This window comes from Magnusiomyces paraingens (genome assembly GCF_902498895.1).
Source record: "Magnusiomyces paraingens strain CBS 517.90 genome assembly, contig: contig5, whole genome shotgun sequence".
In the NCBI taxonomy this organism is placed as follows: domain Eukaryota; kingdom Fungi; phylum Ascomycota; class Dipodascomycetes; order Dipodascales; family Dipodascaceae; genus Magnusiomyces; species Magnusiomyces paraingens.
In genome coordinates, this window is record NW_022474071.1 from 412,035 (window position 1) to 438,433 (window position 26,399).

At 33.5% G+C, this 26,399-nt stretch overlaps 6 protein-coding genes across 6 annotated transcripts; 3 read left to right on the top strand and 3 right to left on the bottom strand.

The window, feature by feature from the left end:
- Positions 1-10,183: 10,183 nt before the first annotated feature.
- SAPINGB_P005783 (uncharacterized protein) lies at positions 10,184-12,928 on the bottom strand (the record flags this gene model as incomplete). The annotated part of the gene is made up of 1 exon (XM_032000497.1): positions 10,184-12,928. The coding sequence occupies one exon, from the start codon at positions 12,926-12,928 to the stop codon at positions 10,184-10,186; it is 2,745 nt and encodes a 914-aa protein (XP_031856388.1).
- A 652-nt stretch (positions 12,929-13,580) lies between these two features.
- On the top strand, positions 13,581-15,887 carry SAPINGB_P005784 (uncharacterized protein; the record flags this gene model as incomplete). Its single annotated transcript, XM_032000498.1, has 1 exon — positions 13,581-15,887. The coding sequence occupies one exon, from the start codon at positions 13,581-13,583 to the stop codon at positions 15,885-15,887; it is 2,307 nt and encodes a 768-aa protein (XP_031856389.1).
- A 317-nt stretch (positions 15,888-16,204) lies between these two features.
- On the bottom strand, positions 16,205-18,121 carry SAPINGB_P005785 (uncharacterized protein; the record flags this gene model as incomplete). The annotated part of the gene is made up of 1 exon (XM_032000499.1): positions 16,205-18,121. One exon carries the CDS (start codon positions 18,119-18,121, stop codon positions 16,205-16,207), a length of 1,917 nt encoding a protein of 638 aa, XP_031856390.1.
- A 1,935-nt stretch (positions 18,122-20,056) lies between these two features.
- SAPINGB_P005786 (uncharacterized protein) lies at positions 20,057-22,588 on the top strand (the record flags this gene model as incomplete). Its single annotated transcript, XM_032000500.1, has 1 exon — positions 20,057-22,588. The coding sequence occupies one exon, from the start codon at positions 20,057-20,059 to the stop codon at positions 22,586-22,588; it is 2,532 nt and encodes an 843-aa protein (XP_031856391.1).
- A 1,036-nt stretch (positions 22,589-23,624) lies between these two features.
- SAPINGB_P005787 (uncharacterized protein) lies at positions 23,625-24,839 on the top strand (the record flags this gene model as incomplete). The annotated part of the gene is made up of 1 exon (XM_032000501.1): positions 23,625-24,839. One exon carries the CDS (start codon positions 23,625-23,627, stop codon positions 24,837-24,839), a length of 1,215 nt encoding a protein of 404 aa, XP_031856392.1.
- Positions 24,840-24,960: 121 nt separating this feature from the next.
- SAPINGB_P005788 (uncharacterized protein) lies at positions 24,961-25,569 on the bottom strand (the record flags this gene model as incomplete). Its single annotated transcript, XM_032000502.1, has 1 exon — positions 24,961-25,569. The coding sequence occupies one exon, from the start codon at positions 25,567-25,569 to the stop codon at positions 24,961-24,963; it is 609 nt and encodes a 202-aa protein (XP_031856393.1).
- Positions 25,570-26,399: the final 830 nt, after the last annotated feature.

The window sequence follows — 26,399 nt, forward strand, 5'->3', positions numbered from 1 at the left end:
TTCGAATTCCCTCATTGCGACAAACACCATAACCATATCCTTGTTTAATACCTTTATATATCTAAATGATCCCGAGTTCATTTTAATTTAAAATCGATTTATAGTTTCAATTTGTTTAGCTAACGGTATCAAAAATTTCTTTCATTTGCAATTGGTACACTGGAAAGGTACATACCCTAAGCTTACATAACCCGATACTAAAACTTGACTTAGAGTGTCTGCTAAGTTTTGTGCAAAGAAAATCTGCCATTATCTCATTATTATTAATAAATTTAAAGGTTGCCTTTTTCGTTATGATTAAACTAACATGAGTTTTGAATTCTTCAATATGTCCCAGCGTATATCAGGAAAACTTAATAAAAAAAAAAAAGCGAATCTGATATTTTTTTAATAAAAAGAAAACTCGTTTTCCATTGATTAAAGGGTCTTTGTTTTTTTTTTTTTTTTTTTTAGTAATGTGCGCTCTTTTTTCCTGAGGGTTGAAAAAAAAAAAATGTTTCGTTTTTGTGCCGCCGGAACACGGATGGTCGGTCCATTCATACTGGCGGATGGTTTCTAGCCTCGTTATGTCCACTTTAATATCAACAATAATTTAGTGTTATAGGTCTGGTCTACCACTTAGACTGCAGATCACAGAACTTCAACCTAGTGTTCTAGCCTAATTACTAGCTGCGACCGGTACCCTAACCACAAATAAGTGAATTGTGTGGTTAGGGTTCCTGCATACACTTAATTAAGTGTATTGAACAATAAAACCCGTCTCTCTAAAAGGATTGTATTTATTCTATTCAGGAAATTCCTTATTATTACTATTATTAATTTCAATTCTTCTTATAATATATCCATTTTCAAATCTCTATCAATAATAACAGGTAGTACTTCAAGTTCCTATCAATTGACTTGCCCCTCAATCCGTTTACAGATTGTTGAATAATACCCAGTACTGGTTCATTAGCACAGATACTAAAACTGACGAGATATATTGAACTTTTTACCTTTTCATCTAGCTTTTTTTTTTTTGGTTCATATTGTTGCATCTATTTTACGGTCTTTGTTTTTATCTTTATTTATATTTTTAAAGTTAATAATAAATTTATAAACAGGCTCTGAATCCACTAACAAAATTCAACAATTATTAACCAACATGGGGTAAAGCAATTTTTTTTTTGAGGGAGGATTTTTTTGTGTTTATTTTTGAATTTCTTAGTTTAATTAAAATTGGTTACTTTAATCCCGTTATATAATTTAATTATAGTAAATTGATTATATTGATATCTAATTCATAATCTCGCTTTTGTTCTACAACACGCTTTTTTTTTAACTACAAAATTATCCCCAAATTTTTTTTTGACAATCTCACATGAAAAATTTTCAAAGCTCTCATTTTTGAAATCTTTAAATATTTCTTCTTCTTCTTTTTTTTTTTTCTTCATCTTCTTGACTTTAATTTTAAAGCAATATCACACTTTCGTTTCATGTATTTATAGTCAAAACAATTTACTATATCTTCTCAATGAACTTGAGTAAACAAAATTTTGATTTTAAAAGCAATCAATATATATATATATATATATTTTTCATTACAAAAAAACTACAATTTATTACTTCAATTATTTCTAGTGAAAACCAAGTATAGTATGAAATTTTTATTCTAAGTGCCTTGTTACTGCATGATAATTATCATTATAATGATGATGATGTAATATTTTCCATAATCAAAATGTGTCAGTAGAGAGACACATACACTTTTTTATTTTTTTGAGAAATTTCAAGTCTTTTTTTTTTTTTTCTTTCCTTCTGTTAAATGACCGACGGAATTAAATCAACTAACTGGTTACAAACTTGTCTATCCCTTATATATATATTTTTCAAAAGAACTCTTCACGAAATGATACTTTCTTATGCATAAGAAAGTATGCCAATTTTTTTTTTTTGAGAAATAGTATCTGAAAATATTCAAAATATATAAATATTAATACTTCTCAAAAAAAAAAAAATTGGCATAAAATGAGGTATCATTTGGTGGTAAAGCTCTCTAATCAGTAAATTTTTGGTTCTTTAAGTCTCAAAAAAAAAAAATTCTCTTGGCATCGGTTTTTTTTTTTTTTTATGTACGACACGCCCGGAAATTGAATTTTAGTCATTACGTGTACGCCTCATTAAAAAATAAAAACAATTTTGCTTAGCATTAAGTCTATCTATTAACGCAAGATAAAATTTTTTTTTCTTAGTTAAATAATAATAGTGTTTTTAACATTCAATTTATTATTACAGATCATGTTACTACATCTTCTCATCTTTTTTTTTTTGTATATACGTACGTATTAATCGATAAATAATGTGACATAAGAAATGCTTCTAAGGCTAGTAAAAAAAAAAAAAATTGTTTCTTAATGAGCTTCTCAATTATTTAAAGTTAAAAAAAAAAACAAAATTACAAGTTTACCAAATCAAACAAATTAAAAGGATTCTATATAGAATCATATATATGTCTTTTTGATAGAAGAATAGAAAAAAAGTAACATGATTAGTAAGAAAATGGTTAAATTCCTAAAAAGTTTTTTTTTACTGTCTCTTCTTTTACTAGAAAAAAAATTAACAGACCATTGAACTTCAGTGAATCAATCACCTTTTGTCATTATGTCTTCCCAGTTCCTATTATAGCTTTTAATAAAATTATATTTTAATAATTTTAGTGCTTATGATGTTCACTCATGATAAATTAAATAGCTTTCATATTATTTAAGTCAATTTACGCTAAAAAAAATTTACAACTTATTTTTAAACGCTTTAAAGTGTAAAACAAAATTTTTATTTATTTACTTGGCATAATGGTCGTATTGAAAACAGACTTGGTATCATTGTTTACAATTTTTTTTTCTTTAATTGAACTATATTTTTGAGTATATTTTTGAGTATATTTAACTTGTAAGTTGTTGACACCTCCAACTTATATTTCTTTATTTTTTCTTTATTTTAAACTAAAAAAAACTTTCAAGGCAAAGCATTGTCAGCATTCTTTGAAATCTCATCATGAGTGACACTTGTTGTTTGGGTTTTTTTTTTTTTTTTTTTTGAAACCCGCTTAAAATTAAGATGGTTTTCAATATTGACTTTAGAACCAGTAAATTATGATTGTAAAAAGCTATGGAATAGTTTTCTATACATTTGAATGCTCTTTTAAGCCAGAATTTCCAAGTTAGAACAAAGTACATTCTTCATAACACATTATCCCTTTAAACCATATTACTATTTAATAATACAGTTTTACATTTAAAACTTGATGTTAATCATTTAGCATTTCTATTTTACAAAAATTGTAATCAAAGTTCTAATCCCCGTGGTAATACCAGAATGGATTCTCAAGCTTGACTATATTTTTCCGTTTACTTCCAAATGCTTTTGTAGTCTTTATTTATCGCAATTTAAAAAACGTATACATTTTTAAAACAGTCAAATGGCACTGCCTTTCTTGTTATTTTTTTGAAACTGGGCACTAATACGGACCCATTGGTTATTTAGAAGTTAAAGTTTTTTGACTTTTGAAGACAAAGGCGTATGATTTCACTCTTTTTTTTTTGATAACCAATATTAAAGCATGACTCTAGAAGCAGTTCTTCTGTGGAACCTTAGAAGATTGTAGGCTTCTTTAAAGCAAGTTTCCAAAACGATTTGTTATTTTCCCGGTGGAATTTTTTCTCAACTTGTTTGATGATTATGCAGATACCGAACAAATTAAGACCTTTGCTTAATTTCAATGATGTCAAGACATGGATAAAGGCAATGGTGGTTTAAATGATTCTTTAAGAATCATCCTTGTTAAATCCTTCTAGTTCACTTTTAACCGAATAGAGGTCTTCTTTGCTGAAATCCTTCTCAGCAACCACAATTTCTTCATCTAACAAGTACATTTGTGAAGCTTTTGTTGGGAAAGATTTGTAAGATGAAACTACAAAGTCTAGTATAACAAAGTCTTATTTCAATCCTGATAATAAAAAGCGATAAGATGTGAAAATGGGGAAAGGGAAAGTGTCAATGTGTTGAGAAAAAAAAATATACTTGAAAAGCTAAAAATTTTAATCACTAAAAGTTCGGATAAACCTTTATCAGTGTCAAAAAGAGAACGTTGTGATTTTGAACTCTGCAGCTAAATCGCGGGAGATATATCGTTAATTATGGTATATAAATAAATGGGAGCATTTTTTTTTTGGTATTTTCGGTATTTAAAATGATTAGATTTTGTTTGAGGATACGATTCACCGTCAATGATATCTTTTTGACTCTTACTATATTGAATTTGATAAAAGTTTGATTTGTCTTTAGCACTTGTATCTAACAACAAAGATGGTTAAAAAAATAGTCAACTTGTTTTTGTCATCTTCAATGGTTTGATTAATTGTAAATTCTTTCATGTGAAACTAAAAGGTAAAAAAATTTTTTTTAAAAAGAATTTAGATTGTTTTACAAGAGTTGACATGCTCAAATTTGAAAATTTCCATTTTAAGCATTTCTCTTTTTTTTCATTTTTTTTTATCAAGTACTACGTAATGTATTGAATTTTTTTTTCATTTTTTTTATCAAGTACTACGTAATGTATTGAATTTTTTTTTCCTGCACACCTCTCTGGGAGCTTTGTTTGTCAATGTCAAAATGTTACTGAGTTTTAGATTTTAGCGAAATTATTTTTTTCTTTAAATACTTATTTACACTTTTTTTTAATTATGTCTATGACTGAAGAAATATCCGATTTAAATTGAAAATGTTGGTTTCATTCTATTTAAGATTAATAGAGGATGGGGTAAACATTCTGGCAGGTCACTCTGAATGTTGAAAAGAGTCAACAAATCGGTTTCTGGAGAATTTTTTTTTTTTTCATATACTCTTTAAGCAAAGGAAACTTAACCAAAATGTGTTTGTTTCTATTTTGCCTTACTTGAAGTGGTATATAGTTGTAGTTATTCTTTTCAATACTGAATTTTGGGAATCATGCTCCAAAGGTGTCACTGCTTGTGTGAAACTGAGTACAAGTGTTTAAGATCTTGGTCATAATCATTACATTTCGATTTTACTGAGATATCATGATACCGCTGATTTTTTTGTCATTCCTCTATTGCTTGGTTCATCTGAATTCCATATATCAAATTTGGTTGTTGCTTTAGTATAAGAAGATTAATCAATGATTTTGCAATTATTTTTATTATTATTGTTCATCATTTAACCTCTGTCTTCTTTCGCAAACACATAAAATATGGTTAACTTTAAAATTGGTGATTTATCAATCAAAGTGAACAAATATCCATTAATAAGGTTGATTTTTGCTAATATTTTAGTTTTTTCCAATAGCTTTTTGTTCCTATCTATATATATTAATATAATCCACACTATAAATCATACCTGATTATGATTATTGAAATATCATAATAAGAGTTGCACAATAAGCACCAGCACTTCTTTTCAATGCCATATTCGGCATCACTTCAACCTTTTAGGTTCTATTTTTAAAAATCTTACCATTTCAAATTCCCAAATTTCTTAATTGATTCCAAACAATTTTACTTCTTTCTGTGGTTCACAAAGTTCTCTATAAGGTAAAGCAAGTTGCACCTTTTCATCTTTAGGTTTTATATTTTTTTTTTTTTCAATTTTGATTTTCAACGATAATTGTCACATCATTAATAAAAAAAAATTCTTGAAATCAACTTAAAAGTTTATTGAAAAAATAGAAAGTCATATATAAATAAAGAACAAAAAAGATATATCCAATGATATATAAAATTGATGATGGTATTTTTTATAATTCTTGAATAAAATCAATCAACAAATCATTAATAAAACCAAAAAGGATTTCATTTCATTCTTGAATCGCATAATACATTGGGATGGAATATACCTCTCCAAAAAAAAAAAAAAAAAAGGTAAAATAAGAGAGCATTGGGGAATTCTAGAACCTATTCATTTCCACGGACTCTTTTCTTTGGATCATTACAGTGCTGAGTATAAAAATAGTATGACTTAGAAACAATTCTCAAGCGATAAGTCTCCCTATTGAACAAAGCAACTTTCAAGTGTAGTCGAAAAGCAGGCTTAAACCCTTTTATCATAAATGAACCAAATATTGGTAAAAATATATATATAACTATTTCTTCTTTTTTCTATATATTTCCCAAAAGCTCTCCATGTTTTTTTTCTCCAAAGTTTCTTAAACCAGATATTCAAGATAAAAAAAAAATAATAGAAAGAATGAAATCAAAGTAAAAATAAGAAGTTAATTCTTTTGGAGTGAAGTTGGTACTTTTTCAGATTATAAATGTATCATCTTTTAAGCTTTAGACCTTGAACCAAACGGATATATAAATTTCTTAAAGTGACATTTTTTTGAAAATTTTTTTTATAGTATTGTCATACCAGTAATGTTTTCTTTATCTTTATCAAAAGCTAGAATATACCAATTATTTACTTCTCTCTCTTTTTGTTATTTCGTGACTGTTTATTTACATAAATCACAAGAATTCACCCACTTACAACTTAGTGTGTTTCAAGATGGCCAGGGTCCTTGTGTTTCCAATTAATATAAACGAAACCAAAGTCTTATGAATCAGAACCAAAATCATGAAGAGACTAAATTTCCTCTAAAGTGATTTCTTTTCTCTTAAAGAATACTAATTATGAATAAAATGCGTTTTCCTTACAGAAAATCAACAATAATAATAACAGCAAAGAAGCGAAAGGGTTGTTTTTTATAAACAATTTTTGGTTTTTTCTGGTAATTGTATTTGTTTATTGATTGATTATTTTTATTCTTGGAAATAAATGATATTATTTATAATCCCTCTTCTTCAAGAGAAAAAAATCATTTTATTCATGTTTGTGGGATGTCATGTAATAATAAAAAAGAGAGAAGAACTGGTATAAAGGATATTCTAGCTTTTGATAAAGATAGAAAAAAACATTAATGGTACGACACCATAAGCATACTAGCTTTTCTTTGACTTACAAACTGATAAGTTTAGGTTATAAGTTATTTGGGTAGTTTGATGCCTACATTGTATGTGCCAGGAGACTTCTATTATGATTATAAAATGCTTCTTGAATATCAATAAGCGTAGCCGCGGAATTATTTTATTTTATTTTATTTTTTTTTTTGCTTGTTTCAATTCCTTGAAAAAGTTTCAAAACAATGTCAGTAGCACAATAGCCTTTTTACCTTTCTCCATATTGTTCTAGTAAAAGAAAGCTTACTTAAGGATGTTATAAGTTTGGTTATTCTTTTTTGTATAATCTTTTACAATATTTCAAATAAAATCCCAAGTAAGGAAATTAGTCGGTATACTCATGGCCTTGAATAATTTGGTTTCTTGCAGTTTGATATAACAACAATAATGCCATATCTCCAGAATCTTTTGGGGGAGGGTATTAAAACTTCACAAGTTTGGAAAATCTTTTCTTATGTGGTCATTATTCTGTCGATGATCTCGTTAAGAATTTGCCAGAAATTTCTTCATCTTCTGTGGCTTTATCATTTGGGGTATAAGCCAATTCAAAGTCAGCATTATCAGTTTTGGTTAGAATTGCCATCCATCATTTATTTATTTTCTTTTTTTGCATCAATTGTAGTAATGATAGTTCTGTTTTCTTTTCTTGGATGTGGTATTATGGTATTGTTACATTTTTGGATTAATAGAAATTTCATTTCCTTCTAAACTAGATAAACATTTGGTTAATTGCTAAGTTCTCACTTTGTGCACACTGTTTTCATGAAATTCTTTTCAGCTTTATCTATCTTTCTCAATTTTTATCAACTTGAATTGTTCTTTTTACAACCTGATCAATCATTTGAAAGACTAAAAGAAAGAAAAAAAAAAAAAAAAAAAATTTTATATGTAAATAAACCCTAACCCATAATATATAGTTTTGATGGTTTTGAATATTTACGTAATTTATAAAATTTTGTTCACGTGATGGCTCGATGGTTTAGTGGTATAATTCTCGCTTAGGGTTAATCTAAGCAATTTGCGAGAGGTCCCGGGTTCAATTCCCGGTTGAGCCCATTTCTTTTTATATTTTTTTAAGAAACTTAAGTTATTTTTTTTATTTTTTTACTTTAAAGTTTTTGCAAACTTTCAAGAGCCCCCAGTGAATTGATTATTTAATAATTTCTTGACATTATTTGAATATATGGATTTTTTTTATTTTTTTATGGTGACTATTTGAGATTACCATAGATTAATTGTATTAAAAAATGAATATACCTACAAATTTTATTTTTTAATAGAAAACTAGGCCTTATTTATCACGTGAAAGATTAGGGCTACAACCCAACCCTAAAAACAATATTCACGTGATTTAATATTTCTGGTTTAAAATAAAAATAAAATTTTTTTTTATTTTAAACCAAAATTCTTCTACTTTTTTCTTCTTTTTATTTTTTTTTTTTTCTTGACACATATAATTATCATTAAAACATTTTTTAAAAAAAAAAACAAACAGTTTGATAAAATAACATCGACTTTGAAAAAAATTATATATATGGCATTCCAATATACATTTTGGAAAGATCATAAATTAATACCCTCTTTTTTTTATATTTATATTTTTATTGTTGTATACCCTCCTTTGTGTTTTTACATAAGACTTAATAAAATTCTTATTTTGCTATTTCTATTTTTTCCCCTTTACCTTTTTTTTTTTGTAGACTCAAAAAAAAATAATTTATAAAATTTGAAAATCTATTTTATTTTTTTTTTTTTTTTGGCTCAATCGAAGATCCTTGGACAAATATTGCTTCTACCGTCCACGGATTCAAAAATGGGCCTATATCAGAAATTTTTTTTTCTTGCTAGAAAATAGTCGAATGCTTCTAATTTTTTGAAGCAGAGTCATGTTTATGATGTGACGCTGGACCTTTGTGAGAAGACATTTTTTTTTGTAAATATTGTAAAACTTCAATTAACAAAAATTTTGATTAAAATGAAAAAAAAAATTTCATTTTTTAATTTTTTTTTGAAGACTATTCACGTTTGTTGTAACTTTTGAAGAACCCCTCTTTTTTTATTCAATTTTGTGACAAAATTGAACCAAAAAAATAAATAACCTCAAAACTTATTCTTTTGTTTGCAACAAGTTGCTGCAATTGCAACAAGTCCACATCACATTTTAAAGGCCACGATTTCAAAATTTTCAAAAATTTCAAAAATTTCAAAATTTCTTTCTTTTTCTCGCCTTTGTTTCTCTTGCCTCTTTGTTCTTTTTTTTTTTTTTATTTTTTTTATTTTATATGGCTCATTGAAATGATGATGATTGGCGCCCAACAAAAATGAAAGAAAATTTTTTTTTCTTTTCTTTCTTGCTATATATATAAAAAATTTGCACAACTTACTTTAAATTTTTTTTTTTAACACATTCTTTGTAATTACCTGGTAAAAATTTATTGTTATTGTTATTGTTAATGAAAAAAAATTTTTTTTCTAATATATTTATTGTGCCCACGTGCCAAATCTTTTCTTAATCCATTGGCCTTTTTTTGATTTATTTTAATATTAGTATATAAAAATCTATCTTTAAAATTTTTTTTTTTAAATGTTTATTTTTAATTTTAAATGTTTATCTTCATCTTCATCTTCATCTTCATCTAATTTTTATTTTTATTTTTATTTTTTTTATTTTCAATTCTATTCATCATCACCACTTATTTTTTTTTGTCCTTTTGTTCGCGTGCCGAGTTGCCAAGTGTAGGTAGCCTAAAAAAAAAAAAAAAAATTCATTTCAAAAATCACTCCAATAAGAGTCGGCGCAACACGTTTTGAGGGAAATCAAGAGAGCACACCACCAAAAGTCTGGGGAGGTGTATGTGTGTGTGTATGTGGAGGGGGAAGGCTTATCAAGATAGGCCAACCGATTACAGATAACCCTTTTCCTTCCCTCCTAAACAAAAATAAAAATAAAATTAAAAATAAAAAAAACTACTGGACAAGAACCAAAATTGGAGCAAACAATGATTATATATAAATTCCCATAATATACAATTTTTTTTTATATTTTTATTTATTTTAAACAAATTCTAAATTTACAAATATAATAATAATGATAATAATAATAATTTCCATATGATGAAATAATAATAATAATAGTAGTAGTAGTAATAATAAAAAAAATAGGCATAAAATTTCAAATCCCATTTCAAAACTTAATGCGTACAATTGGACTCATTTTCAGGGGTCACAGTCTCACTTTCTCCAGAAGAAGAAGTAGTAAAAGACACTGGCCTGGAAACAGCCTCGGAAACAGGTGTTGCAACCATTCCAGCTCTTTGTAACAGACTTCCGACGCCTCCCACCGTCGTCCGAGCAGCACCTTTGGCTGGCACTTGCTTAGGCTCAAACGTAAGTTCTTCAGGAGATGTGCCTGGGGCCGGGCCATTGGTAGCACAAGTAGAAGTAGAAGTAGAAGTAGAATTAGAATTAGAAGTAGCAGTAGCAGCTGCAGCAGCCTGAGCCACTGAAGTGACAGGAAAAGCTGGGCCTCTAAAGTAGTTGTCTACTGATGCTAGCGACGCGTGACGGCTCGTTAGGGGGTCAAGAGTCATGGGAGTCATGAGGCCTGAATCGAATGGAGTCATCGACATGGCGGCCAGTTCCGGTGAGTCTGGAGCAGTGCGTGGAAGAGTATGAAGAGATGTAACGCTGCCGACAGACGATGGGTGGAGATGATGCTGTTGTTGTGGGGCAATGGGAGACACAAGTTCTGTATCTTCATCAATGGTCTGCTCATGTTGTTGGTAAAGATTAGTTGCAGATGCACGGCGGTCGTATGATGACGAGAGACCTGCAAGATTAGGTTTAGAACGTCGACGAGCAGCTGCGATTGCGGCCGAATTAAGACCGATTCCTGAGGCAGAGGGTGAAAGCATTCCTCGAAGACTAGAGGCAGAGCCTGAGTAAGCGAGGTTTGTTTGGATTGGTGGGACTCCTGGAATAGGTGGAGCTTGTTTTTGATCTGGAGAGATTGTTATACCACGGAGTGGTTGCTGCTGCTGGATATTATGACCAAGAATGGAGTCAGTTGTGAGAATTTTCTTGACTGGTTTGTTTGCCAAGGAAGAAGAAGAAGAAGAAGAAGTAGTAGAAGGTTCTTGAGGATCTTGGGCAGGAGTTAAATCTACAGAGCTTGGGATATTGATTGGGCTACTATGAGAAGCGCCAAGGACTTTCCCCTTGAGATAATCTGGGACGGCCTGTTTACGGATTTCCGATTCAAGGGCTGCTGTGATTGCTGCTGCAGTTTTAGAGACTTTTTCGCGGTCTTGTTGTTCTTTTGATAGGCTTGATTGCTGGGAGGAGGGGACAGTTGAGTCTGAGGTCATAAGTGTATTTGCTGAAGACTTGAGAGGGGGGATTTTAATATTATTTTCATTGTGTTGGGTGTCATTGATATCGTCATCGTCATGTTTGAGTGAGCGCAAAGGTGGCGGGTCTCTTGAAAGGTTTGTCATTGTAGCTGCTGTTGGTTTTGAACTTGATGTAGAGGAAGAAGAAGAAGAAGAAGAGGAAGAAGAGGAGGTAGAAGAATTAGAATTAGAAGAGTTAGAAGAAACTGTTAGGAGAGGCTTTGCTGGCGCGGCGGGTTCGTTTTGGACGAGACCAGAAGAGGCAAAAGAAAAAGCCACCGAAGCAGGAATGTGGTGGTTTTGGTGGTTGTGGTTGTGGTAGTGGTGAATGTCATGTGATCTACCAAGGTTACCAGAGACCTTTGTGGTGGTGGAGGAAGAAGGGGAAGAAGAAGACGTATTGGAAGAAGAAGAAGAAGCAGCAGCAGCAGCGGCAGCAGCAGCAGCGGCAGCCTTACCAAACGTCTTGCTAATGTTACTCTGCTTAGGAGGCCCTGTAAGCATTGATGGAGAAGGAGCTAAAGATCCTGCACCAGAGTACATAACGTCAAAAATGTTATTTTGGGTTGGAGCAGTATAAGAATCAAAAAATGCAGAAGAGTTTGGTGCAGCGGTGGAAGATGAAACTGTGGATACACTTGAAGAGAGAAGCATACTACTGGGAGAGTTGCAAAGAGAAATTGGTCCCAAGTTAGGAGAATCTGGAGGAAGCAAAAAAAATGAAGATGCAACAGAAGAAGGGGTTGAGCCTGTGGGTTGGTGGTGTGTTTGTACAAAGTAAATTGGTGAGGAGGAGGAGGAGGTGGTGGTGGTCGTAGTAGTAGAATTCTGTAGGTAGTTTGAATGGGAAGGTCTTCGAGAACGAGAAGATGGAGTAGGGATATTGTTTGATGAAAATGAGTTTGAAGAAGATGGAGATGAAGCCAAGTTTACAGTGGACCCACGACGAGACAAAGACCCTGGTTGGGGGACTGCTGAGGTTACTGCCATAGAAGAGAGGTAGTGACCTACACGGCGGTGTTGGGCTGAGTTAAGGTATTGGCTTGCACTTGTGAAGGAGGATGTTGGTGTAAGATGTTGTTTGTACCAGTAGGGAGTTTTTGGGGATGTTGGTGTTGAAGCAGAAGCTCCTGGGGTTTGAGATCCTGAGGTTTTGATGCGGAGAGGTCTATCTTCTATAAGTGAGTCCATGGGTGGTTGTTGTTGTTGGTCATCATGGAGTGTTGAAGAGAAAGATAAAGAGAGTAATGAAATGTTTGAATTACTTGGAAGTAGTTTGTTATTAGAAGAAGTTTCATGAGAGATATAAGAAGTAGAAGTTTCGTAAGAAGGTCTACGTGGAACTGGTTTGGGTGTTGCTATAGCGGCTAGGGCAGGTGAAGAAGTTACAGAAGAAGAACAAGAAGAAGATGTTGATGATGATGATGATGATGTTGTTGAAGAAGTTACTTGTTGAATAGAAAACCCAGCACCTCTTGGAGATTGTGGAAGGAGCATCGGTGAAGGCATAGGTGAGACTCGTGGAGAGACGAGTGTTGAGGACATTTGAAAGGGGGGTTTTTTAATAGATTTTTTTTTTTTTTTTAAATAGAAATTATTTTTTTTAAATTAAATCTAAGATTTTTGATATGTTTTATATAAAATGGAAAGAAAGAAAGAAAGAAAAAAAAAAAAAAAGAGGAAAATGTAAGAAAGTAGAAAGAGAAGAAAAGAAAAGAAAATTTATTTATAAAAGAAAAAAAAAAGGAAGAAAAGAAATTTTTTTTTAAATTTTTTTTAAATTTTTAAATTTTTAAATTTTTTTTTTATAGAAAAAATAAAAAAAAAAAAAAGCCGTTAAATTTTTTATTTTTTTATTTTTTTATTTTTTTATTTTTAATTTTTTTTTATGGAAGGTGCTGGGCTCGACAATAAAATCGAAAAATTTTTATGTTTCACGTGACAAACATGCGGGGAATACGGCAAGCTTACTTTAAAATATCAGGTAAGTTAATTTTATAATGTTATTAAGTAACATATATTAACATACCATTAAGTAACTAATAATAATAATAATTTTTTTTATTGCTGTTACTGTTGCTATTGCTATTGCTGTTTTTTTTTTTTTTATTTCTTAACTTTCTCTTTTTTTTTCTCTCTCAAAATTTAACTTTAAATTTTTTTTTTTTTTCACTCAATCATCATCAACATCCCAAAAATGCTTAGACTTTTACTTGCAAACAAAAGATTTTATTCTACAGAACCTCTACGAGTCCATTGGTATTATGCTTCAGATACTCCTCTTTCCAAATCAACTTTTAAAGCTTGGAAACCGTCTTCTCCACCAGCAAAATTTGTACCATTCCCAGCACGCGATTCGGCTCGGCTTGAAGCTGCTTTCCGCTCAACAGAACCAATTGCAAATAATAAAAACAATAATAATAAATCATCTCATGAAGGAGAACCAATGGCTCAAAGTAGAGACTCTTCAAAAAATAATATAAAAGTCTCAGTCCTAGAAGATGCCCTTTATGAAGTAGACGTCCATGCAAGAACTTTATACCCAATTTACTGGGATGGCCCGACTTATGAGGTCCGCCGTGGATCTTGGTTTGTAGCAGATGGCTCTACCACTGGTCCTATCCCAGAACCATTAGCTCAAGAACTTGAAAAACTTTACGCTAATGTAGAACCCAAAAAATCTGAAAATAATAACAATAATAACAATAATAAACTTCAAAATAAAGACGATAATGATGATAATGAAACTAGTCAAGCAATGCTACCACTCAAAACAACTCTCCACCCAGATAATATCCTTAAATCAGTATCACCAGTCTATGCATGTAATCTTAAAGACTCCTCTTTACAAACCCAAGAACCAGATGCTGTCGAAACCTTATTAGCACGCGGGGCCGCTGATTCAGAGGCTCTACAAAAAATGCTTGATCAGAAAAAAAGTGGTCGTGCATACGCTAGTTTTTCTCGTATGCAACGTGGAACAGCATGGCTTACCCCTGGAGATCTCGGTGCTGTTTTACTCAGGAAATTAGTATCACTTGGTGGAATTAAACTTACTCGCGGTTATGTCCCGCCATCTGCTGCTGATAAAGCCTCTGATTTAGGTAAGGCAGCTGCAGAAGCTGCAGCATTATCAGTAGAACGACCTGTTGATCACCTGGTAATTTGTTTACATGGGATTGGACAAAAACTTAATGAACGGATTGAGCAAGTCAATTTTGTTCAGGATATTAATGTTTTCCGGAAACTATTAAGACATGTGTATAAGGAATCAACAGAACTGCAGGAAAAACGTCACGGGGCAACAACGAACCTCGGTAAAATAGTACACTCGGCATCTGCGGCAACTACCACAAAAGATCAAGGCCATGGTATCCAAGTTATCCCACTCATTTGGCGACATAATGTACAGTTTGGTATGACACGCAAGGATATTGAGGTTAATGGTCATGGTGAAGTGTCGCTGGAAGATATCAATGTAGACGGTGTGTTACCTTTGCGAAGCATTGTGGGCGACGTTGTACTAGATGTTTTACTTTATTATCAACCTCAATACCATGAACAAATCATGACAACTGTAGTTAAACAACTTAATGGTGTGTTTGGAGAATATTGTAAACGGAATCCTACATTTGCACAAGCTCCAAGAGTTTCACTTGTTGGTCATTCATTAGGATCAGCAATTGCATTTGATATTTTATGTGCTCAAGGAATCCCTGGATCTCCACAATTAGATTTTGATGTTGACATTTTCTTTGGTGTTGGTTCACCTGTTGGTATGTTCCAATTACTTAAGGGAAATCATATTGCAGCTAGACTTGATGACAATGATGATGATGACTTGTCAAAGGAACATACTCATCAAAAAAATACAGACGACCCACAATGGCCAGCAATTCAGTCACCTAAAGTTAAAGATTATTATAATATTTTCCATCCTTCAGATCCAGTGGCATACCGTGTAGATCCACTCGTACATCGTGATGCTGCATCCTTACCTGCACGCAAAGTCCCATATGCTCCAGGAACACTCCCCTCACAACTTGCTCAATTTTCTCAGTTAGCGTCTCGGTTTTCTTCAGAAGCAACATCATTATGGTCTAATGTAACTGCAGCTTTAATTGATGGCAACTCATCACTGGCATCTTTGGCCAATGTATTTACAACAACAACAACAACAACAACTACCAATAACAAGTCTAAACAAAAGCAAGAAGATTTATCTTTGGCTGTTGCAAGAAGAGCACCTTTTGATAGTTTACCAAAGGAGACTCAAGAAGCCGTGCATAAGAAATTATCAAAATTAAATCATACTGGACAACTTGATTACGCATTCCAAGGTGGTGTATTGGAGATTTCTGTTTTTACTGCAATTGCTTCGCACGTGTCTTATTTCGAACAAGCTGATCTTGCTAGTTTTTTGCTGGCTAGCATTTATTCGTTAAATAATGGTGGCAGCAATAAGAGAAGAGAAAAGAAAAAGAAACACGAAAAACACGCGTAAGTAACGCGCATTTTTTTAATTTTTTTTTATTATTTTTATTATTTTTTTACTTCCCCCCCTTCCATTTTAACCAAATGCACTCACTCACTCAATATATTCTCATAACCGCCCATTAAAAAAACGGTGGTGGTCTTTATATGAAAAAAAAAAAATGCGGGGAATGAAAATAAATTACTTATTAATAATTCATTACATAACTTCTACATATATATATTTATATAAATATAAATATAGACTTTTTTTTTTTTTTTTTTTTCTAATCCAACCTACTACTCTCCCCTCCTTTCTCCCAATGCAGCCCCAACAAAAAAACCCCCTCAAGACTTATACAAATCGTGTAGCTTAGCTAACCGTTTCCCACGTTCAGCTAATCCACCGTCATCTTCCTGTGGCTCTACACAATCATCCAACCCATTGGCTGAAGATAATGTTGATAGAGCAGGTAGCACTGAGATCCCATCTAATGCCAAACATGTCGTTGTTGTAGCCGTTGACTGTTGGTGCTGGTGCGGGTGTTGATGCTGCTTAACATAATCTGTACTTGGTGACGGGGTCTGAACTACTACCGCTTGAGGGTCTTGCAAGTTAGGACTTGTGTGTGCACCACTACTGCCTCGTTTAGCTCGGGGTTCTGTGGTTGCAGTTACAGCAGCTGCACTTGCGGCTGCCCTTTTTTTCTTGGTGGATGGTGGTACCGGGTCTCGTGGACACCTTAACAGTTTAACATATGCTTGAACCATTCGTTCTTTACGGTATGGATGAATGTAAGCACAATACTGTTTATGTTCAAGTTCTAACTCACGCGCCCAGTTGGCCACATCATCTAGTTGTCGTAGCTCTGCAGATAAATCAACAACCCCATCCTGTGAATGAACTACCTCCATGGCCCGTGCAGCCACCACAATCCGCCTGAAACATGCGTCACACTCTACGAGAAATGTAGGACCTGCTGTTGTGTCGTTCAATGGAGGTTGTTGTGGGTCTTGTCTGCGGGGGTCTGCAGCAGCGGCAGCGGCAGCGGCAGCTGCAGCAGCTGCTGAAGTTTCCTTTGGTTTTGTAGCTTTATAAGGGGTCCACCCCATTGCAGCGTAAGTTTCCATTTTCCGGTCGAGTTCCGAGTTTGGCAGGATTGTGACGGATGCGGTCGGGTCATCTTTAGTCAAAGCTTGAGCTCGAGCAGTTTCAAGTTTTGTTTTACGTTGTAAGAATTCCTTGACGACTTTATAGGGGATATCACCTTCAAGACGTTTGTAGTAAGGAATGGCTGAGTCTGCTGGTGGAGCTCCTACTCCTGAGAGTTCCGGGGATCCGATTGCAGTGATGGCAGGACTTCGCTTGGACTTTTTGGGTATTAAAGGGGGAGTATTGATGGCAACCGGGCTAGTGGTAGGGAGTAATGGTGGGGATCCGCCTATTGATAGTAATGGTGGGCTTGCATTTAAATCTGGGGTTGATGCAGTTGTAGTTGTAGTTGTAGCAGCAGCAGCAGCAGCAGCGGAAGCAGCAGCAGAGGCGGCAGCACGTCTTCTCCAAGGGCAAGTTGGTGAGTGGTCATTTTTAAGCTGAGAACGGACATGAGCAATGATTGATTTGGTGACGTAGACTTGATGTTTAAAGGAGTCAGAGTCGTGTTGGGATTGTGAATAAAGAAGGGCTGTATCTGGGAGGGGGACCAGGATGGAGAGGACTTTTGAGCACGTGACGCAGCGGAGGACACCGCCGCCGGCATCTTGGGAGCCGACGCGCATTTGAGGTTTGTCAAAAGCAGAGAAGGCGACCCATCCATGGGCAGCACAGTCTACTGGAGTTAGGGAAAGAGTTGGGGTTGAGACTGGAGTAGCTGGTGTGAGGGGGAGAAGCCCTGGGGATGCAGAGGGGGCTCTTAATGAGGAGGATGTTGTTGTAGTTGTGGATGCAGAAGATATTGGGAGGAGGTTATAAGGAGAAGAGAGGGATGGGGAAGGATGATGGGAGGATAAGCCTGGGGCTACGAGTGGGGAGACAGTTGTTGAGGATGGGGAAGAGGAGGGTTGGAAGAGGGAAGTATTTGGAGTAGAGGATGAAGATGAGGATGATTGAGCGGGGGGGATTGCAGGGGAAGCTGTTGCGGAGAGAATACGATGGAGGATATCGATTGGGATATCATCTAGGTCAATGTCGGTCCATGTTGCAAAAGTATAAGTTTTGAGTCTGTTGAGGAAAGCGTGGTAAGACCATGGGGCGTACGTGGCCATTTGTGGAGGGTTTAGTTGTGGTTGTGATTGTGGTTGTGATTGTAAATTGAATGTGAATTTAAATTTGAAAATTGAAATTGAATTTGATGGTAGTGGTGGTGGTGATGTTGAAAATTAAAAAAAAAAAAAAAAAAAAAGTTTTGATGGTGCAAAACAAAAATCAAAAAAATCAAAAAAAAAAAAAACCCTCCAACACGTTAAGGGGAAAAAATCGTGGTAAATAACCAGCCAGCCAGCCAACCAACCAAAATATATAAAAAAATAAAATATATATATATATATATATATATAAAAAAGGTAAGAGACAACCCACTTTTTTTTTTTTTTTTGTTAAAGTGGCGCTACGTTTTTGTAAATGGGTGAGTATTAGTGAGTTAGTGAGTGTGTGTTAGTGTAAGTGTAAGTGTAAGTGGCCTTGTTGCAACAATGGGCGGTCTGTGTGTACCAACGTGTTGCAAAATTAAAAAAAAAAAATTAAAACTAACTGAAACTAACTGAAACTAACTAAAACTAAAAAAAAAAATAATAAATTAAAAGTTACAGCCGCGTGTTTTATAAAAAAAAATTATTATTATTATGATTATTATAATAATTATTTTAAACTAATTATATAATTAAAATAATGAATTATTATTTTTTTTTGTTATTGTTACATAATTTGTAACAGAATATAATTATTTGTAATGTCATAGACCGTTACCTTACGTAATACCTGAATAATCATATATATATATATATATATATATATATGTATATGGCATGCGCATGTTTAGCCACAATCGCGTGCACACTGTTGAGATTTCCTATCTGGCGCCTCCTTTTAATTATTTTTTTTGTACTTAACGTAGTGTTAAGGAGCTGAAAAAAAAAAAATATTTTTTTATATATATAAAACAGGAAAAAAGGAGCAAGTCACTTATTACGAACGAATATACAATAAAAATATAAAATAATAAAATAAAATAAAATAAAAAAAAAATAACTTGACAACGTCATCGATTTATAAAAAAAATTTTTTTTTTTTTTTATTTTATTTTGGTGATTTTTTTTTCTCTCCAACTCTAATACATACACGTATATATATATATATATATATATATATATATAAGTATAAAAAAGACATTTCAGACAGAAAACTTTTTATTTTATTTTATTTTTTTATTTTATTATGATTAAAAGATGATGACGACGACGTTGTTAAAAAATTTGACGACGACGACGTATTGAAAAATAAATGAGGGACTTTTTTTTTTTTTTTTTTTTTTTTTAATAAATAATAAATAAAACATTACAAGATATAAAGATACTTTTAAACTGTAAAACACGTCTCAAAATGACTTCCGTAATTACGAAAATATGAAAAATATAAAAAAAAAAAAAAACTTTATATATATATATATATATTAAATAGTAGAACAAAATCTATATATAATATATTTTTCATAAAAGTAGATTTATTATTGTTATCATCATCATCATCATAATACCTTATCTTAAAAAAATAATAATAAATAATAATAAAAAAAACCTCCTTTCTTTAACTTTTTTTTTTTTTTTTTTTTCAAACACAAAGAAGTCTCAACTGTGGTCGCGTGTACGCTTTGTTAACAACAACAATAACAACAATAATTAATTATTAACAAACACAAGAAAAAAAAAATCCTCCTTTAACTGTGCCTGGCCAGCCCCACACAATTCAATAATCTCTTGCGACTTTTTTTTTTTTTTTTTTTTTTTTCTCTCAAAATTTTTATTTATTTTTATTATTATTTATATAATAATATTTAAGTCCTCCCTTTTCCTTCTATCCCCCCTTTTTTTTTTTTTTTTTTTTTTATCTATTTATCTATCTATTTTTTACTCATTAAAAGAAAAAAAAAAAGTTGATCTTTACTCTTAAATAATAAAATACAACAAAAAACAAAAAAACAAAAAATGCCAACATCCCAACCAGAGCAGGTCTCGGAAAAACTCTCCTTTGATTCTTCCCAATCTCATACACCAAGATACTCTTCAGATGATGATGAACTCTCTCCATGGCCACGTTTAAATGAATCTTCATCTTTAATAAAAACAACAACACCATCATCAACAACAACAACTTTTTCTTCTTCTTCCTCTCCTAATCATCATTACTCATCCCCTCCACCTACTACTACCCATTACCAAAAAATCCTTCAACTCCAATTAGCAAAAGAAAATGATTTAAGGTCCCGCTCAAATTCCGCATTATCAACTTTCTCAGATTCAACCCTTCTACCTTATTACCCACACATAACACCTCAAAACCCTACCTTTTCTGCAAGAATAAAACATCTCCTACTAAAACTATCACATGAAATTGTTAAATTATCTCGTTCAAAACTTTTCCTTCCTGTCGTCATTGTTTATACTCTCCTTCTTCTTCTATTTTATACTCACCCTTCTATCTTACCACCTTCAAATGATACTTTCCCCCTATCTGAATATTCCCAAGATAGAGGTATTCGTCGTATCGCTTCCCTCGGCTCAAACTATGCATTTTCTTGGGCTGATTGGAAAAACATTTCTGACCAATACCTCCCAGCACAAGGTTCCCCTACTAAATTCGCTACCTCCCATGGTGAAGATATCCCATTTGTCCTTCCACTAGTAGGTTCTGCAGGAACAGCGGAAGATATGAGATGGCTTGCCCATATGTATCTTGCTTTCCATGCCCCGGCTCCTGCAAAAATCCTTTTCCTTGACCCTCCATCTCAATTTGATATTCCTGAATCAGTCATGGAACGTGCAGAAATTATTCCAGCTGTTCCTGACTTGGGTCCCATTCTGGCTGATACTTCAGTTGCACCTGAAAAACGGAGCTTAGAAGAAGAATCAGCATCTTCATCTTCATCTTCATCAGCATCTGCATCTTCTTCTGCATCAACATCTCATTTTCCTCCTCTTCCTAAACTTAATAATAACAATAATAACACATCTAATATCCCAATAGGTGCAAACACAATCTTTCAAACCTCTCTTAAATATGCATCCAAAATGATTCCTCATTTTGACCGTTTTGGTGGTGCAGTGTGGCCTCGCCTCAAGTCCTCAACTCTAGTTCTTACACCTAAATCTCAATGCAAATCCCTTCCTCCACGCCGCATGATTTTACCCCCTACTCCTCCAGTCACTACTACTAATCAACCTTCTTCGCTTATTTCTAAACTTAAATCTCGCTTGATTAAAAAAAAGAAAACAAAAGATTTTACTCAAACATGTTTGCCCACAGAAGATGAATACACACGAAGAGTTAATAATGAAATCCATCAGGAATCTCTTCTTCCTCCTATTTATGATGAACTTAAATCACCTCACCGACATTCTCCAGCAAATTTGGCCCAAGCTTTGACTGTTACTGCCCAACGTGTACTTCTTGCTGACCCTAACACCAAGGAAAACTTTTATTATAATGCAACTTCTCATATCTCAACTGATCCAAATCAAACTCTAGAACAAATGGTCCATGGCCAACGTATTGCATCAACCCTTGCTGTTATTGACAAAACACCTAAATTTTTCCATGAAGCTGTTGTACGTCGTGGGTCTATGGTATATTACCGTCATATGGATTGGCGGTTTTTTAACCATGAAATGCGTGGTGATGAAAATACTCAAGCTATGCATCGTCTATTCCGTGCATGGTCCAGGTTTGCTGAACAAGAGGGAGTTCTCTTTTGGTTAGCTCATGGTACACTCCTTGGATGGTATTGGAACGGTCTTTCAATGCCATTTGATATTGATATGGATCTCCAAATGCCTGTTCGTGAATTGGACCGCATCGCTCGCAAGTATAATAATACATTGATTGTTGAGACGCCGGCCCATCATGGAGATTCTTCTGGTAGGTACCTTTTGGAGGTTGCACCTTCATATATTGAACGTGAGAGTGGTAATAGAAATAATTTGATTGATGCCCGGTTTATTGATACCGCTACTGGTGTTTACATTGACTTGACTGGTGTGGCTAGACATCCTAGCCAACCAGATGGCTGGTTTGCATGCAAAAATAACCATTTTTATAAAATCTCAGATTTATACCCCCTGCGCCGCACGTTATTCCAAGGTGCTCCTGCTTATGTACCCTCTTCCTATGAACACATTTTACAAGAGGAGTACCAGAATTGGAGCAAACCTGAATTTGAAGATCACGCTTTTGATGCAGACCTTCAGCTTTGGGTACCTTTAGCAGCTTGTCGTGATAAAATTGCAGATACTGTTCCAGGTGCTCCTTCTCGCAGTTGGGCTGATGCAGAGGATGGTCTTGAACGGTTTTGTGGTTCAGCTACACTCCAACGGCTTTGGCAAAAATCACACCGATTGACTGATATGCATCGTAGAGAAATGGCTCTGGAACGTGCAGTGCGGGAACTTCGGGTTATAGGTGACTCAGAGCGGGCACGTCTTGCTCGGTTTGCAGTTCGCCAAAGCGGCGTTTATGAGTGAGAATATGATTGCATGAGTGTATGAATGAATTAATGAATTAATGAATGAATGAATGAATGAATGAATGAATGAATGAATGAATGTTTATTTAGTAACAATTGCTGTTGCATTATATTTATATATATATAGAATATGTGAATGAACTTCCCCTTCTTGTTTTTAATTTTTAACATTAATAATGATACTAACAATTGAAAGATCCCCGTGCCATGATGCCATACCCGAAGACCCGGGTGGAAGAGTATAGAAGATCCGGTTGGTTTCGGTTCTTGACGGGACTTTAATTTGATTTAGTTTGATTTAGTTAGATTTGATTTGTAATACTTATATATATATATATATATATTGTAATAAAAAAAAAAAACGTCCCCTTTTACTACTCCTTCTTCTTCTCCTCTTATTTATGTTTCAGCCTCACACGGGCTTTGGAGTTACGTAATTTTTTTTGAAAAATTTGCATTGAGCACGCAATATCACATGACCATATATATATATATTACTACTAAATACTACTACTATTTTACTTATAAGGTAATTAATTACTTACCACCATCTCTCCGGGGGAGGTTTTTTTTTTTTTTTTTTCTCTTGACTCAGCTGGGACATTTTTTGATTTCAAACATCAAATCCATCAAACAAACAAACAGACAAATGAACTAACAAAATCCGCCAGGACTTGCTAATAATAATAATAATAATAATAATAATCATAAATAAAATTTTTTTTTTAATAAATAAATAAATTATAAATAAAATTTAATATAAATTAATAATAATAATAAAAAAAAATTCTCTGGCCTTTGCAAATTTTCTGTATCTTTCTCTCTTTTTATTTTATTTTATTTTATTTTATATTATTATTTTTTTTTTTTTTTGCTTAGACTATAAAAACACCACTAATTCCCCTTTCTTTTCTTTAAAAAAAATTTTTTTTTTTTCTTTTCTTTCTTTCTTTCTTTCCTTTTATTCTTTTATATTTATATATATATTCATTAATATACATATACCCTTTCATACTAATATTAATACTACTACCATGACTGTCTCAAATACATCCAACTTCGCTACCCTTGCCGTCCATGCAGGCTCCCAGGCTGATGCTTCCACTGGTGCTGTTATTCCTGCAATTTCCCTTTCTACAACTTTTGCCCAGAGCAAGCCAGCTGTCCCCCTAGGTGACTATGAGTACTCCCGCTCAGCAAACCCCAACCGTGATGGCTTTGAAACTGCTGTCGCTGCTCTCGAAGGTGCAAAGTACGCTCTTGGTTATTCCTCAGGCTCTGCTGCTACTGCAAATGTCCTCCAAGCTCTGGCATCAAATACCCACCTCGTCTCAATTGGCGATGTCTATGGAGGAACTCACAGATACTTTACAAAGGTTGCCCATGCTCACTCAGTCGATGTGGCCTTTACAAACCTTATTGAACAGGAACTTGAACAAGCTCTCACCCGTGAAACTTCCCTCGTCTGGATAGAGTCCCCCTCAAACCCTACCCTTACCGTCACTGATATTTCTGTCGTGGCTCAAATCATTGCCAAGGAACGTGCTACTCGTGCCGCTGCTTCTCCTACCCCTAACCCCATCTACCTGGTTGTCGACAATACCTTCCTCTCTCCCTACATTCAAAACCCACTCGCCCATGGTGCTGACGTCGTTGTCCACTCTGTTACAAAATACATTAATGGTCACTCAGACGTGGTCATGGGTGTTGCTGCCACCTCCAATGACCTTATTCATGAAAAGCTCCGCTTCCTTCAAAACGCCCTTGGCGCCATCCCTTCCCCCTTTGACTCGTGGCTGGCCCACAGAGGTCTTAAGACCCTCCATCTCCGCGCCCGTGCTGCCTCCTCAAACGCTCTTGCTGTTGCACAGTACCTTGAAAACGCAATTGGCTCTACCGTCGTTGCCGTCTCTTATCCTGGCCTCAAGTCTCACCCCAAACGTGATGTGGTTCTCAAGCAGCATCGTGATGGCCTTGGTGGTGGTATGGTGTCTTTCCGTATTAAGGGTGGTGCTGATGCTGCCAACAAGTTTTGCGCTTCTACCAAGATCTTCACTCTGGCCGAGTCTCTCGGTGGCATTGAGTCACTCTGCGAGGTCCCTGCTCAAATGACTCACGCTGGTATCCCCAAGGATAAGCGTGAGGCCTCTGGTGTCTTTGATGACTTGATCCGCTTGTCTGTGGGTATCGAGGACTCTGAGGATATCCTGGCTGATATTGAACAGGCCCTTGCCAAGGCTACTGCTTAAAAAAGAAAAAAACAATTGTAATAATCTTAATTTTTTTCTTTTTTTTTTTTGGCTTGATAGAATATATTTCCTTTTTTTTTCCCTTTTTCTTAAAAATTTTTTTTTTTTTAATATCTTAATTTTAATTTTTTTTGGCTAAAAACTCGATCCGGGTTCTGGGCTTTTGCCTTGATTGTACTTGAAGTTGTTGCAGTGTTGGTAGTTGACTAGCTTGTGGCAAAACTTTTGAAAAAGTTGTAGCATTTGTATAGAAATCAAGACCATATGATTGTGCCAGTTGCTCATCAGCCCATCCAGGTCGTAACATGTCCAGTTGTGTTGCAGCCATTCGTGTATGGATATGTACTAGTGGCTTATTACTTCTATATTTTGGGCTTTTGAGTTGTGCAAGTTGATAAATTCTTGAAGATTTGGATGTTTGGTTATTATTACATGTATATGAAGAGTTAGGCTTTGTCAGTTGTCTAATCATGGTACGAGCATCGTCATCTGAAGAGGGGTTAGAGTATTTAGTGTCATCATCTATTATTGAAGAAATGGGCTTGTTGTTTGGTATAAGAGAAGAGTTATTAGTGGCTGCTGGTATTAAACAAGAATCATCATTGATATTGTCATTATTTAGAATTTTCCCTTGTAAAGACTTTGCTGGCAGTGTAGATTTTACTTGTTTTTGTTTTTCTTCTTGTTCTTCTTCTTGCTCAGAGTCTGAGGAATAGTCCACTAATTTCATGAGTATTTTTGGTAGATAGAAAAGAAAAATATAAAAAATATGGAAATATATAAAAAAATAAATATTGACAGAATTCCAATTGTATTTATATATTCAAAAAAAAAAAAAATTTTTTTTTCTTTTTTTTTTTTTGCTATTATATAAATTTATTAATTATAATTTTTTTTTTTTTTTTTTTTTTTAATCAGTGCAAGTATTTTTGATGATTTGCACAAATTCACAAGCCACAACTTTTCTTTTGTTATTATTTTCTTAATTAAAAGCAAAAAAAAAAAAATTGAGTTTGTGGAGAAGAAAGGGGGAGGAAGGGAAATTAAAAAATTAAAAAATTAAAAAATTAAAAAATTAAAAAATTAAAAAATTAAAAAATTAAAAAATTAAAAAATTAAAAAATTAAAAAAATTAAAAAAATTAAAAAAATTAAGTGTTTTAATAAGAAAAAAAAGAAAACCCTAGCCCTTAAGGAATAATTATTCATACACTCAGGTTGGCGCAAGAAAAATAAAAAAAAACTTCCTGCTTCACAACCAAATAAATAAATTCCAACCATCCCTTCTTCTTAAACGTTTATTTAATTAAACGTCTACGTCTACATCTACATCAACTTTCAACTTCTTCCCTTTTTTTTATTTAATCCTATTTCTGGTAGCTATACTTTAGACATTTTGACCAGTAACGTCTCAATACTCCTATTTTGACTTGTAAAAGTTGTGAACTGAGACTGTAGCTCGATTCATATCTCTTTTTATATCTATATATAATATCTTTCAAAACCTTCCTTACACTCTAATTATGGGAAAACAAACTATTTACTCACAATACTTAATCTA